The 17,389-nt window shown below is 42.2% G+C and overlaps 1 protein-coding gene across 1 annotated transcript in view; it reads right to left on the bottom strand.

Moving 5' to 3' along the window:
- Positions 1 to 621: 621 nt before the first annotated feature.
- The window catches only part of PHYHIPL (phytanoyl-CoA 2-hydroxylase interacting protein like), a 37,918-nt gene continuing 21,150 nt past the window's right edge, over positions 622 to 17,389 (bottom strand). Inside the window, exons 2-5 of the mRNA XM_058188593.1 lie at positions 12,061 to 12,257; positions 3,674 to 3,848; positions 2,726 to 2,843; positions 622 to 1,285 (exon numbers count right to left, since the gene is read on the bottom strand). Of these exons, the coding sequence (XP_058044576.1) occupies positions 748 to 1,285; positions 2,726 to 2,843; positions 3,674 to 3,848; positions 12,061 to 12,257 (1,028 nt within the window). The 3' untranslated portion in view covers positions 622 to 747. The remainder of the gene's footprint in view (positions 1,286 to 2,725; positions 2,844 to 3,673; positions 3,849 to 12,060; positions 12,258 to 17,389) is intronic.

Raw genomic sequence — 17,389 nt, 5'->3', positions numbered from 1 at the left:
AGAGATCATCATGCTGCCATTATACCTGATCATGCTGTTTAGAAATATCCCAGTTAAGTTGTTCAGTAGGTTAAAATGAATGCATATTTAAACACCATTTAGAAGCCAGGAAATTTTATTTTACTCAAGCTTGTTTATATAGATTTGTTACATTTGGCAGTATGGAGAGAGGAGGGACAAATTAACACCAATTGCAGCACCTAGATGTATAAATGGTTGCTAGGGAAAAAAGGAAAATAAAATAAAACTAAAATACCCTCAAGATTTTGAACAGTTGAAAGCAGTGGTGGATCAGGAGGGAATGAATGTGGGAAATGCCAAGGGCAGAACTACATGCTACACAGGGCGGCTGCAGATAATACTGACTCCACGTGGAGCTCCTTTCCTTTCTCCCCCATGACACAGGGACCCACTGACTGGCACGGGGAGGCCATCCCATCCCGTGTCCCCCACCAGCAACATCCAACCGGAACAAGGAAAGCACATAAGCTGTGGGTACAACGGCCAGCATGCTCAGCTTCAATGCTGTAGGGCAGAAAGGGAGAAAGATACTTCACTGGATGCCATTTAGGGGGCTGCCCCAGCTTCGCTGGAACATGTAGCTCTGCTCAGAGAGAGGAACTGTTGAAGAATTGGGTCACAGGGGCTTGCTTCTGGGAAGGAGGGCATTTGTCATGCGTCTGATGTGGAGGGTGGAGAGAGGGCGTAGGCAACGGAGGAGGGTCCTAAGGAGGGTGGAGATGGAAATTAGCGTCCCACACTGATGTTACATGTCTTGCAGCTTGGATCTTTCTTGGCATTGGCAGTGGACAAACTCATGAGTTGGTGGCCAGTGATTTCGGCCACTGTGCCGAGGGAGAGATTGACCGGGTCAGTGTAAATCACTTCCAAGATGACATCCTGTGCATGGTGGTAAACCATGACCCCGTCTTCCTCTTCGGTGCAGGTCAGGAATTTGTTATCCTGCAAGTTCAGCTGAGGCAGGCGCTGCTTGCAGAATTCATCCCCCAGCGAGCCGACGGGGGCAAGGACAAGAATGACATAGTGGTAGGCGGTATACATGCAGTAGAAGTCCCCAAAGTACAAATTTGTGTTTGGGTTGAAAAGTTTCTCGGCTGCGATCTCAAACCTGTATCTTCCGTAAGGCGAATCTTGGGGGGGCTTTCCGGTGTTGAATTCGGTGTGGCAGCTAAAGAAGATCCCCTCCAGCTTCCCGCTGATAGGAGACCCGTGGCTGCCGCTGTTATCCTTAACGGAAGGCTGCAGGATGCTTCCATGCTGCTCTCTGGAAATAAAGGGACGGGGCACATGTTAGTTCTACAGTGGCATTAGAGCACAAGGACCGTGCAGACCCCCATGGGTCAACTCTCATCCTGTTTGCATTTATGCAGAGAAACTGGACAATACAGATGCTGGCAGAGACCAAATCTGCTTTTATCGGGGAGCTGTGTATCTTATTGGAGAGGGTCTCTAATTTTAGGCAGTGTGTGATATTGAGTGGGAGACCAAACACAGCTCGGGAAAGGCTCCTTTTATTTTTAGAATAGAAAGTACAATTAAAAAGTTGCAACAATCTACCATATTTTTTGGAGTATATGATGCTCCGGACTATATGACGCACCTACCTCTTTCGGGGAGGAAAACAAGTAAAAAAATCTGCCTCTACCTCCCAGCAATTTGCCTCCTTGCAGCAAACGGTGGAGGCCGAAAATGGGGTGTGCGGAGGCGGCAACAGGCAATGCAATCCCTGCAGCCTGAAACAGCTGATGGTCAGGAGCCCGATCCAACTGACAACCAGCTGCTTGTGCTAATCTGTGCTGAAGCTAAAACTGAAACAGACTGTTTGCTGCAAGGAGGCAAATTGCTGGGAGGCAGAGGCCAAAAGGTGGGGGCTGGCAGATGGGCAGGGCTACATTGATGTATAAGAGACACCCAAATTTTCACCCTCTTTTAGGAGGGGAAAAAATGTGTCTTATACTCAAAAAAATTACGGTATATCACAGTCAATCTACTTCTGTCCCTTTCCTAAGAGTCACTGGATTTCATCAGAGGGTTACAGATTGTGCTACATCCATGGTAAGATGTTTGTCCACAAAGCAAAGTGTTCCATTAGGGCAAAGGGGAAAATTTAAAATCACAGGATGAGTTCTAGTTCTACTTTGTCTTCTTCTATGCTTTCCATGCATTGAGATGAAGAAAACTTTAGATGAGGTTCATCTTCTGTGTTTTTTTTTAATTTCTCAGAACCAAGATTGAGGATTTTACATCTCAGAGGGCTGAGATGAGCATCACTAAAAGTTGAGAGGAACCATTTTAGACCACAAGGAGAGGCAGCAGAGCAACCACTTTTTGGATGGCAGCACAGCGACCCCCAGTGCCAGATGAGCTAATCCTAGGCCAGCAATGAAGCTACTCCAAGACTATATATTGTCGTTAATTTTTCCTGAACACCAGACTTCTATATTATAACTACTTGGCTTCCTTGTTTTTAAAGCTGTATCTGGTAAAACTGCTTTGCTTAGATTTCAGGAATACTGGAATTAAATCTACTGAAGAGTACAACCTGCTATTCACTTATCAACAATAACACTTACAGGGAACTGTTGCTAATTAAGAAGCAGATTGCTCCTAGATCTGAGGTGTTGAGTGTTTCCTTGTCACTTATTAGTGGGAAAAGTCATGGTCTTATTTCCTCCACATGCAGGCTCTTTTTGCCTTTACTTACCTGATATAGTCAAAGTATTCTTTGTGTTGATTACGATAAAAGACTGAAAATTTAAGCATACGCCCTGCAATCACTTCTGCCTTTTCCAAAAGTTGTGTTAAGTGAACCTTGGAATAATCTGTGAATACAAAATATTTTTCTTAGTGAGGACAATACACTGGTGCTTCCAAACAGGTGATTGAGGGTGCTATTATCAACTGGGACCCCACACACACCTATCCATAAGTTCATCCCTATTTCACCATTGGTTATTCTCTTTCAGGGTAAGCAACATGATGTCAAGTTCAGAAGGAGAGTAAGACACAGTAGGGAAAGGAAAGAAAGGAGGAAAGGAAAAAAGAATTTAGTATACTTCTCCATAACTTCCTTTTCTTGCAAACTGCCTCACTTCTATCAGGCCCATAGTTTTGGTCTCAATTTCTCAACTCTCTCTCTCTCTTTCTCGCTCTCCCTCCCTCTCTGGATTGGATATCCATTTGTCTGAAATGGTATAGGTCTCCTGCTCAAGCAGTGGATTTGACTAGAAGACCTCCAAGGTCCCTTCCAACTATGTTATTCTGTTGTTTCATCAACTCTCTCCAAGTGTGACTTTCTTGGTCTTCCTTTTGTGTCTTTCACTTCATCTGTTCATTTGTGGTTCTATCCTCATTCCTTCTCTACAGATCAGCAAAGCACCTGAATGAAGTTTTTTTCATCCTGGTCACTTATTTTTGTATTCACATTAACAATCAAATGCCCCTTCTTCCTTGACCTCCTATTTTCCAATCTTCCGCACAATCTTCTGAAGCACTCGACTCCTAGGGGATTCTTCTGACCTTCTCAGTACTCAGTTCCCTGTCCCAAAGTGGACACTCTGGCACCAAACCATTTCTGCTTCTTTTAACTGCTACTTGCTTCTGACAAGCTGCCTCTTGGCCATAGGCTGGTTCTCACAAGCAGAGGACTCACCTGCCGTACAGAATTCAATAATCTCACTCCATTCTGAAACTGTGTAGTCTCCATCCACTTGCTTGGAAGCCGTCTGCACAGCAACTGTGTATTCAGTCCGTGGGCTCAGGAACCAGTGGCCACGGACGGTCATAGGCAGGGGGACAGCTTTTGCCACTAGTTTTGTAGGCACATCCTAGTTGGGAAGTAAAAATGGAGGAAAAAGTAAGAAGATAGAAAGAGTACCAGAAGATAAGTGAGCCTTTCAACTGTTGAACCTCATCTCCCCAGTTTGGTGTTCTCCACTCTCATGTGTGGACGAACAACATCCTGTGCTAGGACACTACCACACAAACAATTCAAATTACGCAATGCATGTCAAATTATATACTTCATATTATCTCCACAGTGATATTATGATGTGTGTGATATTCAACATGCCTTTCTCCAGATACCTGTGATGGGGGTTGTGGATGAGGTTAGTTTCTTACTAGAATTCAAAGGTTTTGAAATGTTATTTTCTCTTGACTAATAGAAGAGAATTGTTCAGGGGATAAAGGTAAAGGTAAAGGTTCCCCTCGCACATAGGTGCTAGTCGTTCCCGACTCTAGGGGGCAGTGCTCATCTCAGTTTCAAAGCTGAAGAGCCAGCGTTGTCTGAAGACGTCTCTGTGGCCATGTGGCCGGCATGACTCAACGCCAAAGGTGCACGGAACGCTGTTACCTTCCCACCAAAGGTGGTCCCTATTTTTTCTACTTGCATTTTTACGTGCTTTCGAAACTGCTAAGTTGGCAGAAGCTGGGACAAGTAACGGGAGCTCACCCCGTTACACGGCAGCACTAGGGATTCGAACCGCTGAACTGCCGACCTTTCGATCGACAAGCTCAGCCTCTTAGCCCCTGAGCCACCATGTCCCCTATTCAGGGGATAGGCCATGACAAAGGAAGGAAGGAAGGAAGGAAGGAAGGAAGGAAGGAAGGAAGGAAGGAAGGAAGGAAGGAAGTTGGTATTTCCTGAATGCTTCTCTTACACTAGTCCCACTAACAAACATAACATAATGGTTGTAGGAGAAGCAGAATTATTTTTCCAGAGCTAGTATTGCAATTGATTGAATGCCATTAGCAAACATCTAGAAGTCCACTAGATGGCAGCAAGGTAATATTGCAAAGTCTAATCCTGATGTGTGTCCATCTTCTGGAAATTTGAATTATTGCAGCCCAGATACAGTCGTCTTAAATATACCGGTAGTATTTGGAAGGCTATAAAACTAGAGATATTGTTACTTTTTTCTTGAGAAAGATGTCTAAATAGGCAGAAGAGATAGAATAAGGTTGCAAGTATTATAGCAATTCCACATTTCACAGGCAATGAGTTTATCTTCCAACTAAGATTTCTTAAGCATTACTAGTTTACTATTTGGTTGGTGGGCTTCCGTGAAAGGAAATCATCAAGGTGTTTCTTATATTTGACCAGATTTCTAAACCTATTCATATTGTAAGACAGTTCTTTCATGTGTGCCATTTACCATCCATTACAAAGAAAGCTCCTTGGAAGCTATTTATGGCAGGCCAACGATCTGGTAATCCTAAACAGATTAAGGAAAATCAGGGTAAATACAGGATAAACATATCAGTGGAAAAGTGAGCCTCCACACCAGTCTTAAAGCATTATCTAGAAGTGAAAACCTAATGCAACCAATAAAACAGGAAATTTATACATGAAATACTGCAATTAATAAAATATACAACCACTGTTACTTTCCCCTCTAATGGTATCTCATAAATGAACAGTATCATTAATGAAGAATAAGAATAAAAGATAATCTGAAACAATATGTCCCCCCCCCCCAATAGAAAAAAGGCCATCCTTTTTGAAATTCTCTTCTTATCTGGTTAGAATAATATTGCATAAATAAATTGTAAGTAAGAATAATTAAAATAAACAGGAATAGCCATTTATTAAAACTGCTACAAATGACGGACCCTGTCTTGTAAGTAATGTTATACAGATCAGGATTCAGTGAGCCTTCCTGGTTTGTTTTGCTGGTCTAACTGGAAACAAAACGAGACAGCATCAAACCCTCCTCTGGAAGGGCAAAATTTAGCCTCTTCAGCAGAGCAGGTCAACCTTTGAGTTTCTACCTCCTTATCTTGTAATTACCGAAATATCATCCTTATTCAGACTCAATGATATTTATAGATATAACTCCTTTTTATCTGAATATCCAATTCTCCATGCAGAAGTGACCATAAGTAGCTACTAATAAGAAACATTCACTAAGTAGATAATCATACTGGATGAGGGAGCGAAATGGTGTTGGGAAAAAAAGACCATGACGTGAGTGTAATATATTATACCTCAGATATATTCAAGCTATGAATGTCATCAAAGAGGACATATTCTCAGGCAGCAAAGTGCAGAATTGCAGGCTAAACTGTGAAGGGAAAATGGATCAAGGAGCTGCTGATCCAGTTCTACAGAGGAATTATTGAGTCTGTCATTTGCACCTCTATAACTGTCTGGTTCGGTTCTGCAACCCAACAAGAAAGACACAGACTTCAGAGGATAATTAGAACTGCAGAAAAAATAATTGCTACCAACCTGCCTTCCATTGAGGACCTGTATACTGCACGAATCAAGAAGAGGGCCGTGAAAATATTTGCAGATCCCTCGCATCCTGGACATAAACTGTTTCAACTCCTACCCTCAAAACGACGCTATAGAGCACTGCACACCAGAACAACTAGACACAAGAACAGTTTTTTCCCAAATGCCATCACTCTGCTAAACAAATAATTCCCTCAACACTGTCAAATTATTTATTAAGTCTGCACTACTATTAATCTTCTCATCGTTCCCATCACCCATCTCCTCCCACTTATGACTGTAACTTTGTTGCTTGTATCTTTACAATTTATACTGATATTGTTTCCTGATTGCTTATTTGTAGCCTGTGACTATCATTAAGTGTTGGATCATTGTGTTAAATTTGTACCCTATGACTATCTTTAAATGTTGTAAGTGTTGTACCTTGATGAAGGTATCTTTTCTTTTATGTATACTGAGAGCATATGCATCAGAGACAAATTCCTTGTGTGTCCAATCACACTTGGCCAATAAAAATTTCTATTCTATTCTATTCTATCTTACAAAGGGTTAAGTTGACTGGGGTTTTTGAGAGTTAAAGCCCACCGTTTCAGCAGGGCAGGGAAGGCTGGCAGATATTCTGGGACCTAGTAAATGCTTCAGAAGCAGAAAATTATTAATGCAGTTCATAAAGTTCATCAGAAGCAGAATGACTTGCTTGGATTTGAGGCCAGTCATTGACAGAGAAGCTGCTATCGGCATTAGAGACAATTAAGGAGGGATTCTCCTTGTCAGGGAGACACACCTGAGAGCTGCAAGAAATCAGAAGAGGAGAAAATTGCAAACGATTTTTCCAGTTTTATGCCCAGAACCAGGCAGATGTGATCCTGGAAGGAAGAACTACACCGATTCCTGAAAGGAATCTTCAATAGAATAGAATTCTTTATTGGTCAAGTGTGTTTGGACGCACAAAGAATTTAATGTTAGTTTAGAGTAAGTGAAGAAACTTGGAAACTGCAGGATGGTTTTTTTTTTATCCTTAGTTACTATGAGTTAATTATGGTAAAGTCTCTGGATGATCTGAAATGCTTCTCTCCACTTGGGTTGAGTTGCTGTTCATGAGCTCCCAAATGTCTCTTGACTGTTTATGTCTCTTACCCCATCCTTTTCTTCCCATAATCTCTTACATTCCATCACACTTCAGTGCAAGTGCAATTTCCACTTCTGGTGGGCGGGGAGGAAGTGAGAACATGCTCGGGCGTGCAGCAGAAGTAATAGTACCAGTTGCTCATTTGCTTGCCCACCCAGTTCAAAACAGCGATGGGGCAGATTTAGTCCCAGAGATCAGCTATCTGAAAAGACCCTTTGGATCTTTTCAGGAACGAAAGACCACCACCAGCCAAAGAAGCAACTCTGTTGTCATAGTCCCAGTGCTGTGGGACTCCTCAGGGTGCCGTCAGCTAGGCAGTGTCGTCTGGCGACGCCCAGGGGAAGGGCCTTCTCTGTGGGGGCTCCCACCCTCTGGAACAAACTCCCCCCAGGACTCCGTCAACTTCCAGACCTCCGAACCTTCCGTCGCGAGCTTAAAACACACCTATTTATCTGCGCAGGACTGGACTAGTTTTTAAATTTTATAGGGGTTTTAATTGGTTTTAATATTTATACTATTTTTAATAATTTGGCTTTTTGAATAAGTTTCTTAATTTGTATATATATGTTTTTTATTTGCCTGTGAACCGCCCTGAGTCCTTCGGGAGATAGGGCGGTATACAAATACAAATAATAAATAAATAAATAATAAATAAATTTCCTCCCCAAAAAGAGATTTTTCTTTCTTCTGTCCAAAAGGAATACAGATAGTCTTCATCTTACAGTCGCAACTGAGCCCAAAATTTATGTTGCTAACTGAGAAATTTCTTTTGCCCCATTTCATGACTTTTCTTGTCACATTTGTTAAGTGAATCATTGCGGTTGTTAAATTAATAATACGGTGCTTAAGTGCGTCTGATGTCCCCCTTGACTTTGTTTGTTAGAAAGCGATCACATGACCAGCGGTGGAATGCTGCCGGTTTAACAACCGGTTCGGTGAGTGCACGCTTTGCGTGTGCAACTAAGGCGTTTGCATGCAGTGCTGAAGATGGAGCCTTTAGCAGCTCAGCTGATTACCTTCCGAATCATGAATGGTAAGTAGAACAGCGAAGGGGGAGGGAATCATCTGTGCTGTGCAATTGAGATGAGCTACAAAGCAGGAAATGGGTAGGCAGGGCCAACTGATTGTCGGCGCTACTGGTTGGCCCAAACCGGTCCGAACCAGCTGAATTGCACCTCTGCACACGACCCTAGGACATTGCAACGGTCATAAATTTGAGTCAGTTTTCAAGCATCCGAATGGAAAGCACGTGACCATGGGGATACTGCAATGGTCATCAGAGCGAAAAATTGTCATAAGTAACTTATTTCAGTGGAGTTGTAACTTTGAATGGTCACTAAGTGAACTGTTGTAAGTTGGAGACTAACTGTATAAGATTGATCTGTTCAGGAGCAGAGTATCTTCTAAATGTCCCTTTTAAATGGAGATCTCCATATATTTTTGTATTGTGGCCTCTACATACATTAATAACAATGATGATGACAACACCATGAGGCACAGATGCCAAAATGCTTCATTGGAACATCTGTAAAAATTAACACAGGCCAAAAAATTATCACAATGATCAAAAAATTGGTGAGAACATACAAGTTAAAAAAAGTAGTTGAAAAACGAACCAGTGAAAATATTGAGGGATTTCTAAATGTAAACCGATAACGTTTTGATGCACAATGCACCAGATATAACTGTGGTTAAACTGAAGGAAGTGTGATTAATTGATGTGCCAATATCAAGAGATAATAAACAAAGAATTGGAGAAGATCCAACAAAGTATCAAGATCTGAAAATCAAAATGGAAAAATTGTGGCATAAACCAGCTATGATGGTCCCAATGCTTCTCCAAAAAAACAAAATATCAAAAACCCTTGGACTTAGAAAATCTGTGCATTGACACAATTTCTATTTGTCAGTGGCAAAAGGTCACACCTGTCAGTTCTGCACATATACTAACCCCGATACGGTGTGACATTCCAAGTTCTTGGGAAGAACGTGATGCTTGTGAAGGCCAAATAAAAACCAGCAATGGTGACTTCACATTGTTGTATATATAAATAAATTACATTTAGGCTTGCAATGCTAGACTGACATAAACCCAGGAGTCTAAGACTTTGGAGGTTCACATTTGCACTTGGAACTCTGTTTCTTGACTTAATACATTCCGATCATAATTGGAGTAAGAAAAAGGAAGGCTAATAACTTTGGGAGCACATGTGTTAAGGCAACTTTAGTTGGGTTAAATCATTTTTGCTGTTTTTATAACAGCCACTGATTTAACCTTCTCACATCTTCAGGGTCAGGATTTAAAAACATATTATTAGCTGTCAAATGTTTATTGGTCCTTTAAATGCATATTTTAATTTTTCAAAGTACTTTAGAGGGCAAACACTTGACATTTTGGTATTTACTGCCTTTCTTTCTGAGGCAGAAACCTATGCAACATTAATGTAATGTTATCCAGACTGAATAAGATTCAGTAACTGAGTGACGATTTAAACAACAACAGCTTGATAACAGGGAAGAAGAAAAGCTATTTTACTATTGCAGTGACTACTTACAAAGAAACAAATGTAATCTCAAGAAACTGCTTCAAACTGCTTTTCCATTCTTTTTCTCTTTATAATTACCGTAGTTTTTGGAGTATAAGACGCACTTCCCCCCCCCCCAAAAAGTGGCTGAAAATTGCAGTGCGTCTTATACACCGAATGTTGCAAAAGCCCCGCCCACTCACCGGCCCCCACCATTCGGCCATTTGGTGTCTTGTTTTCAGCCTCTGCATGCCCCATTTTTGGCCTCCGTGCATCACATTTTTAGCCAGTTCCAGGCAGGGATCGCCGCTGCCACCAATACCCACCACTTGGAACTAGCGGAAAATGCAATGTGCGAAGGCCAAAAGCAGGGCATGTGGAGGCTAAAAGTGCGATGTGCGGAGGCAGAAAACATGATGTGCGGAGACAGTGATAGACGGTGATGTGTTGTGGTGATCCCCGCAGCCTGGAAAGGGTCTAAAAAGGAGTGTGCAAAGGCGAAAAACGCGATGCGCGGAGGCCAAAAATGCAACATGCAGAGGCGGCGATAGGCTGTGGCTATCCCTACAGCCTGGAACAGCTGATTGGCAGTATACTGGGAGGCCGATCCAACCGCCGATCAGCTGCTCATGCTGAATCAGGCTGTGATAACGTGCTGAAGCTAACCAGGCTGTTTGCTGTTTGCTGCAAGGATACTAGCCTTGAATACCGATGGATGCTGGTAGGCAGAGGCAGATTTTTTTTTTTTATTTCCTCCCCACAAACTAATGTGCATCTTAACCTCTGGAGTATCTTGTACTCCAAAAAATATGGTAATTTTTGTAAATCTGGGAATTGCTGAGACATTTGAAATAGATAATGTCTAAGAAAATTTCAAAACCAGTTTGACTGTTTCCTAAAAGCAATTCATGATGACCATCCTTTGTCCATGCTATTACGGTTCATACTGTTGACTTGGTGGCATGGACCTAACTATGGAGTCATAGGGCCTCTGTGGCTCAGACTGGCAAGACAGTCTGTTATTAACAGCAGCTGCTTGCAATTACTGCAGGTTCAAGTCCCACCAGGCCCAAGGTTGACTCAGCCTTCCATCCTTTATAAGGTAGGTAAAATGAGGACCCAGATTGTTGGGGGGGCAATAAGTTGACTTTGTATATAATATACAAATAGGATGAAGACTATTGCTTGACATAGTGTAAGCCACCCTGAGTCTTCGGAGAAGGGCGGGATATAAATGCAAATAAATTAAAAAAAAATCAAAGTAGATTGGCATGAATTGTGCTGAAGGTTCAAACAAAAATTGAACCTCCCATTGTTTCTGTGACCTTCAGCTCAATTCATGCCAAGCTAATGCCTGTTAAAGTTATTTTGATGTGAGTCTCCTGCATGCTATTCCAAACCCCACAAATAATAATGTATTTATTCTTCCCACTAGTCAATTAGCACTACTCCAGTTTCACCTATGCTTTGAGTACTGGCTCAACCAGGGCTCAGCATCTCATGAAACAGAACCAAATCCATCTAGATGTCATAAACATAAACACATCATATTAGGAAAGCAACTCACATATAATATTGGAATGATACACAGAAATGTATGTATTAGGAGACATGCATGTGAAAATGCATATTTTCAGACACATTTCATACAAATGTTCATCTCAAAGATTATATAGAAAAGATCAAGTGACTGCTGTATATATAACCCTGAATTAATCCCCCATAATTGTAATGGTGTTTCCTCTGTGATAAATGTGTGAAAGAGTAGTACTGTAAAAATCCTAAGGGAAAATCCAACATGACTTGGATTTGGCACCTATTCATTGTCAATTTTCCCCAACTTTGCAGGAAAGACAATTAAATGAAATGCTTATTAAGCCCCTGATGAATTATAATGTTTAGTGGTCTGGATTAAACCAAGGTACCAAACCACTGCAAGGATGTTAGAAAAATTTAAGTCTGAGGTAGAAGCCTACACTTGGGGTTCCCTTTCTTTGGGAAAACCCTTTTTGTGTTAGCAATTTATAATGATTTCCCCCTTCTTAATACTAAGGGTAGAGATATGAGGCTTTGAGTAGAGAAATCAGAACTCTGTGTTGTTCAGTGCTTCATGAAGCTTCTTCTGCCAATAGGAATGGAAGACCTACCTTGTGCTTAAATTTGTTGGAATTCTTGTTTTCTTTCTTATTTAGATCAATGAAATAGTGGGTGATACGTTCCTTTGACTTGGAGTCCATATCCCATGAAATCTTGAAAGAATCGCAAGTGATGTTGCTAATCTTGATGTTGTGAGGAACTGGGAGTTCTTCCATCTCGGCAATCCCACTGTCTTGTGATTTGTTCCCTGCAGAGGTATGGATAAAACATAACCCTGGTTAGCAGAAACACAACTGGAGAGAATGGTTTGGCATGCATTCCTCAGGGGAATGAGAGGGAATAGATAGATGGGATAAAGACCCAAGACTACATTGGTGAACAAAAGAGTTGCAAAACAACAACAACTACCCACCAACAGAGATTGGGAGGAGGCGCCATGTCCCCCTAGCAAACAACTTAGTTGCCTATTTGGGTTTTCAAGGAGAGGTAGCAGCATATTACTGGTAATTGTGCCTTGTCTCACAGCTGGAATTCTTTTAGCCAAGGAAAAGAAGAGGCAACTCTACAACTGAACCAAGTAATTTAGTTCTGGACATTGGGTAGGTTGGTAACGAGCTGGGCATTATCGCTCCTCCATGCCCCATAGCAGAGCATCTTGGGGCCGACTGTGACGGGGAAGGGCAGTGGCTGGGTACAAATGGGCAAGTGATGTGAGTGCAGTTGTGAGAGTGATGCTTTTCCAATGGTGAGTAAAACAACATCCCATCTAACATTCCAAATGCTGCCATCTTTCCTGGATCTCAGAGCAGGGTTGAATTTCTCCTGTTGTCCCAAAAGTGCTTTTTCCAAGCACCTTTCAACTTTGGTTAAGGCTTAACAGGCCCGTTCAAAAACAATTGAAAAAAAAGCAAAGCTGAGCCACTGTGATTTTTAAAGCTACCTGGAGAGAATTATGAAGTAATTAAAGTCAGATAGAACATTTATTATTCAAAAAATAACTCCTTTGCTAATTTAACTTCAACCTACTAATTGTCAACCTGGGAAAAATGAGCACAAAAATTAATTACAGATTTCAAATATAGCTACTTCAAAGATTCTTGAATTCTTACAAGCTGGAAGATCAGTGTTTGATAAGAATAATCATGGCTGGAATTCAGTCATGGAATCTGATCATGACATAACATAACATTGCCTGCAGAAGTTGTGAATGCTCCAACACTGGAAATTTTTAAGAAAATGTTGGATAACCATCTGACTGAGATGGTGTAGGGTTCCTGCCTAGGCAGGGGGTTGGACTAGAAGGCCTCCAAGGTCCCTTCCAACTCTGTTGTTATGTTATGTTATGTTATGAAATCTCTTGACTGGACATTGGAGAAAGCAGTTCTCCATTCCACCTGAATTTCTTCACCAACTCCCAGAATTTTTTCACAAGGGTTGGACAACCACCCCATTTTTTTCACGTGAGGAGGCTTCAGGAAATGTCGGAGGATTTTTTTTAAAAAGCCCATTGCATAAGGTCAGCTCAGGCACTGTTGTGGCCCACCAGCTGCCAGCAGAGCTGGCTGTAGACTCGGATGATGTCGGGGAGGAATTTGGGTGAGTTCTGGAGTCTGGGGAAGGCTTTGATGGATGCCCTGCATCGGATGCAGAGATAGAGCCAGGGCTGTCCAAAATTTCCCAACCACCGGAGAGGCAGCTGCCTTTGGAAGCTGATATGAGTGAGGAGAAAGAACAGCTGGGGCCTGTTCCAGATGCACGTATGTGCAAAGCAGTTCGGAGAGGTGAACAACGGAGGACAAGGAGTCGACTCGGGAAGCAAACCACACATGGACGCTGAATGGCCCCTCCCCGGCTGGGGAATAAATAGAAGGAAAGGGGAGTGGTTGTCATAGGAGACAATAGTTTGTATTTCTGAAGATTTTGCTCATTGTGTTTCATGCCACAAAGACTGCTTGACAGAACTTAATTTGCAGCCTTTTGGCTGGGAGCTCCAAGCCTTGGAATTATGGCAAGGAACTGATAAGGTCTGTTACTGCCATTAAGTCCTTGCAGGACTCTTGCCTGGACTTTTTGGTGGATGAATGCAATTAATTCACAAGAGGTAAATAAAGAGGAGTTTTTCATGACAAGGAGTCTGTTTCTTGCTTCTGCTAAGGCTGGGTCAGCTCTGACACACCACCCTGGATACTTCTCGAAAGCAGCAACAATGATGACAAATAACAATTTTGTGGTGCCACTCTATCATACCAGAACTCTGCTAGGTGGGAGCCCTTATTAGCTCCCCTTGAATGATCTGAAAAGCTAAGCAGGGTCACACCTGGTTAAAACTTGGAGGAGAGACTGTCAGGAAACCCCAGGCTAGATGAGAAATTCCAAAGAACAGCCAAGGTTCTACAGGTGTTCTACAGGTGACACGCAGCGCCTTCTCTGTGGGCACACGAGTTGTTGCCCCAATTCAGCTCTGCCGCGCATGCGCACGAGCCTCCTGCCAGCCAGCTGGTCAGCGGGTCTGACCCACATGCGCGGGGGGGGGGTGAGCCGTGTGCGGGGAGACATGTGTGCATGCGCAGGGTGCACGGGGTCATGCGCACATTGCATTATGGGGGTTTGGGCACACAAGCATTCATGCACACGGGCACACTTTGGGCACTTTAGCTATCACTGCCCTAAGTGAAGACAATGGAAAAGCCAAGAATGCAACTTGAGGATGGCCCTGAAGCCACTAAACCTGGAGCTCCACTCTAAGCAGACATTGTTCTATTGCAAGACTGGAACAGTCAGACAGTTTTCCAAAATCCTTGGTACAAGACTTGGACCTGCTTCACAAAGGGCCACAATTCGGCCAGAGTGGAGTCTTTGGGATCTTTCTTAAGTAAGCAGGAAATCAAGGATTTGTTGCTTACATCTTTTCCCCTGAAATCAAAAAGTTTCAAATATCTTGAGCTTTAACGAAAGCGTGGCTTAATCATTTAAAAACCTGAGCTTTGGATCTCAGACATATCTAACACAAAAGATGTTATGCATCAAGGAACAAGGTCCACCATCAAGTTAAAAAAGAAAACCTAAAGGAAGGCAGCATCTACTTCAAAAGGCTTCCACAAACGAGGCGGATCACCTGGCTCAGGAAAGAGAATGGAGATGTCTCTATTCAAGCTTCTCTGACTTCCAAAGTTCCTGCCTGGAGTTGTGCCTTGAGATAGGTCAAAATGAAATGGGAATGTGCTGCCTTACTTAAAAACAGAAAATAAATCTCACAAACAGGAGGAGAATAAAACGACACACCATAATCAAATGGTGTCGAATGTGTAAAAGCGTCTGACTCCCCCATCCCTTTGACTTATATTTTCTTGTTTTAACTGCAATTGTCTGCTTTACTGCCATTTCAGGGTGGTCTGTAAACTGAACACTCTTTTCAGTGGAATAAAATATTGTATTTTTAAGGCAATAAGCCAGGGGGGTCATCAGGGGGACCAGAAAAGCCAACATGGCTATCGTGAATGTGGGATCCAGGCCCTGCCTCTATTTTACTGCAAAAAAAATAATAAATGCTTCCCCCATCTTCCTTTCAACACCCCCAAAACACATGAATAAATCTATGCCCCCTCCCTCCCTCGGCATCTGGTCCATTGAATGGTGTGGATGGCTGGTGGACGGCTCACTTCCTTGTGGTGCTCCAATTTTGTGGGTACAATGCAATTCTGCATCTTCTGCAGGGTTAGAGAGCTGGATCTCCCAACCCGAAAGAGAGAGGGAGGGAGGGAGGGAGGGAGAGAGAGAGAGGGGGGGTGCGCTACTCATTCTGGGCCATTGGTTGTAACATAGCTTTAAGCAGTGGAGGTGCCCCAAATTGTCTCAGATAATAGTGGTGGTGGGGTAAGGAGATTGCTAAACTCTAATGGAAGGCTTACAGTTAAGTCCGTGGATATTCTGTAGTGGTCATCTTGTTATAGAAATGGCTAGTATATATTATTATGTAAAAGTAAAAAGTTTTTACCTTATTCTACTGTGTCAAAAGGAGTTGGAAGTCAATGCTTTTCTTTTTTTTCTTTTCCCCTTTACACTCTTTCCCTTTTCCTCCCATATTTTCCCACTATTTTCATTTTTCTTGGTATTTCTGTGTTTTATATTTTAATAAATGAATAAGAAAATGCTTGAATGGAGATGGTAATGGTCATAAGTGTGAAAAGTCACACAAGCCACTTTTTCAGTGCTGTAGTCCCTAAAATGGTTATAAATCGAGGACTCCCAGTACAGCATGGGAAGTGAGCATGAATTCTAGCCTTCAGGAGCTCATTTTAGTGGACTCGGCATTCAAACCCCAAAGACTAATATATAATCATCAGGGCAACTGATTTTAATTGTTCTATACTGAAATTAATTTTCTTAAACACTAACTTTGCCTTGTTTATCTTTAACTAATATTTACAATCTTAAGGCTGGGTTCCCAACTGACACAATAGACCAAAGGAATATATTTATCCAACATAAGAAAAACATTTCTCTCCCTCTCTATTTTCCTCTAAATGAAAGCTCCGTGTTCTTCATGGTCTGGTACTTTTGACGTCTGCCTTCTTCTTCTTGGTTTAATGAGCCATTTCTTTGCTTATCACATACACAAATCTGATTTGATTCATGCAAATGGCCATTTTAGCAACTAAAAGAAAACAGAATGCCTAAGATGGGACTTGATTTTTTGTTTTTTTGTTTTTCCAGAGGGACCATTTATAACATTGATGGTTTCACTACCAACCATAGAAAGAAAGAAAGAAAGAAAGAAAGAAGGAAGGAAGGAAGGAAGGAAGGAAGGAAGGAAGGAAGGAAGGAAGGAAGGAAGGAAGGAAGGAAGGAAAGAAAGAAAGAATATTATATTTTGCAAACCCTTCTCCCTTTCCCAACTGATGGGTAAAGCAGGCAATCTCTCAAGCTGGGCTGAACTAATTCCTTCCCATGGATAATATTTGAAGACAGGTTTGGAGAGCTGGAGAAATGCAGCCTTTACCTCCCAACCCCCTTTTTTTTCTTTCTGGCCTTTCCACCTTTCCACCACAAGGTGTGGGACTTCCTGGCAGCCCTCAAAAGATTGACCCCAAGGCTTCAGTCTCAGAGGAGCAACAGGTCTACATTATCCATCCCACAGTCCTGTAGGCGCCAATGTCTGGGTCACTTCCTTCAGAGAAAGCTGCAGGCAATTGCTTTTCTGTTCCCCACCTCCACCTCAGAGCCTTGATTCACAAATGGCTAATTGTATAATTAAATTATTATCCATATGAGCAGTGACTGAAAAGGATCACAGTTGTCAAACACAACGTTAGTTTCATGTTGTGCTAGCAAACTCCTACACTTCACTACTGCCTTGCCTTGCAGAACAAACAGCCAAAG

This window comes from Ahaetulla prasina, chromosome 6, assembly GCF_028640845.1.
Source record: "Ahaetulla prasina isolate Xishuangbanna chromosome 6, ASM2864084v1, whole genome shotgun sequence".
Taxonomy (NCBI): domain Eukaryota; kingdom Metazoa; phylum Chordata; class Lepidosauria; order Squamata; family Colubridae; genus Ahaetulla; species Ahaetulla prasina.
The sequence above is the reverse complement of the archived record's forward strand: the minus strand, read 5'-3'. Positions and strand labels throughout refer to the sequence as shown.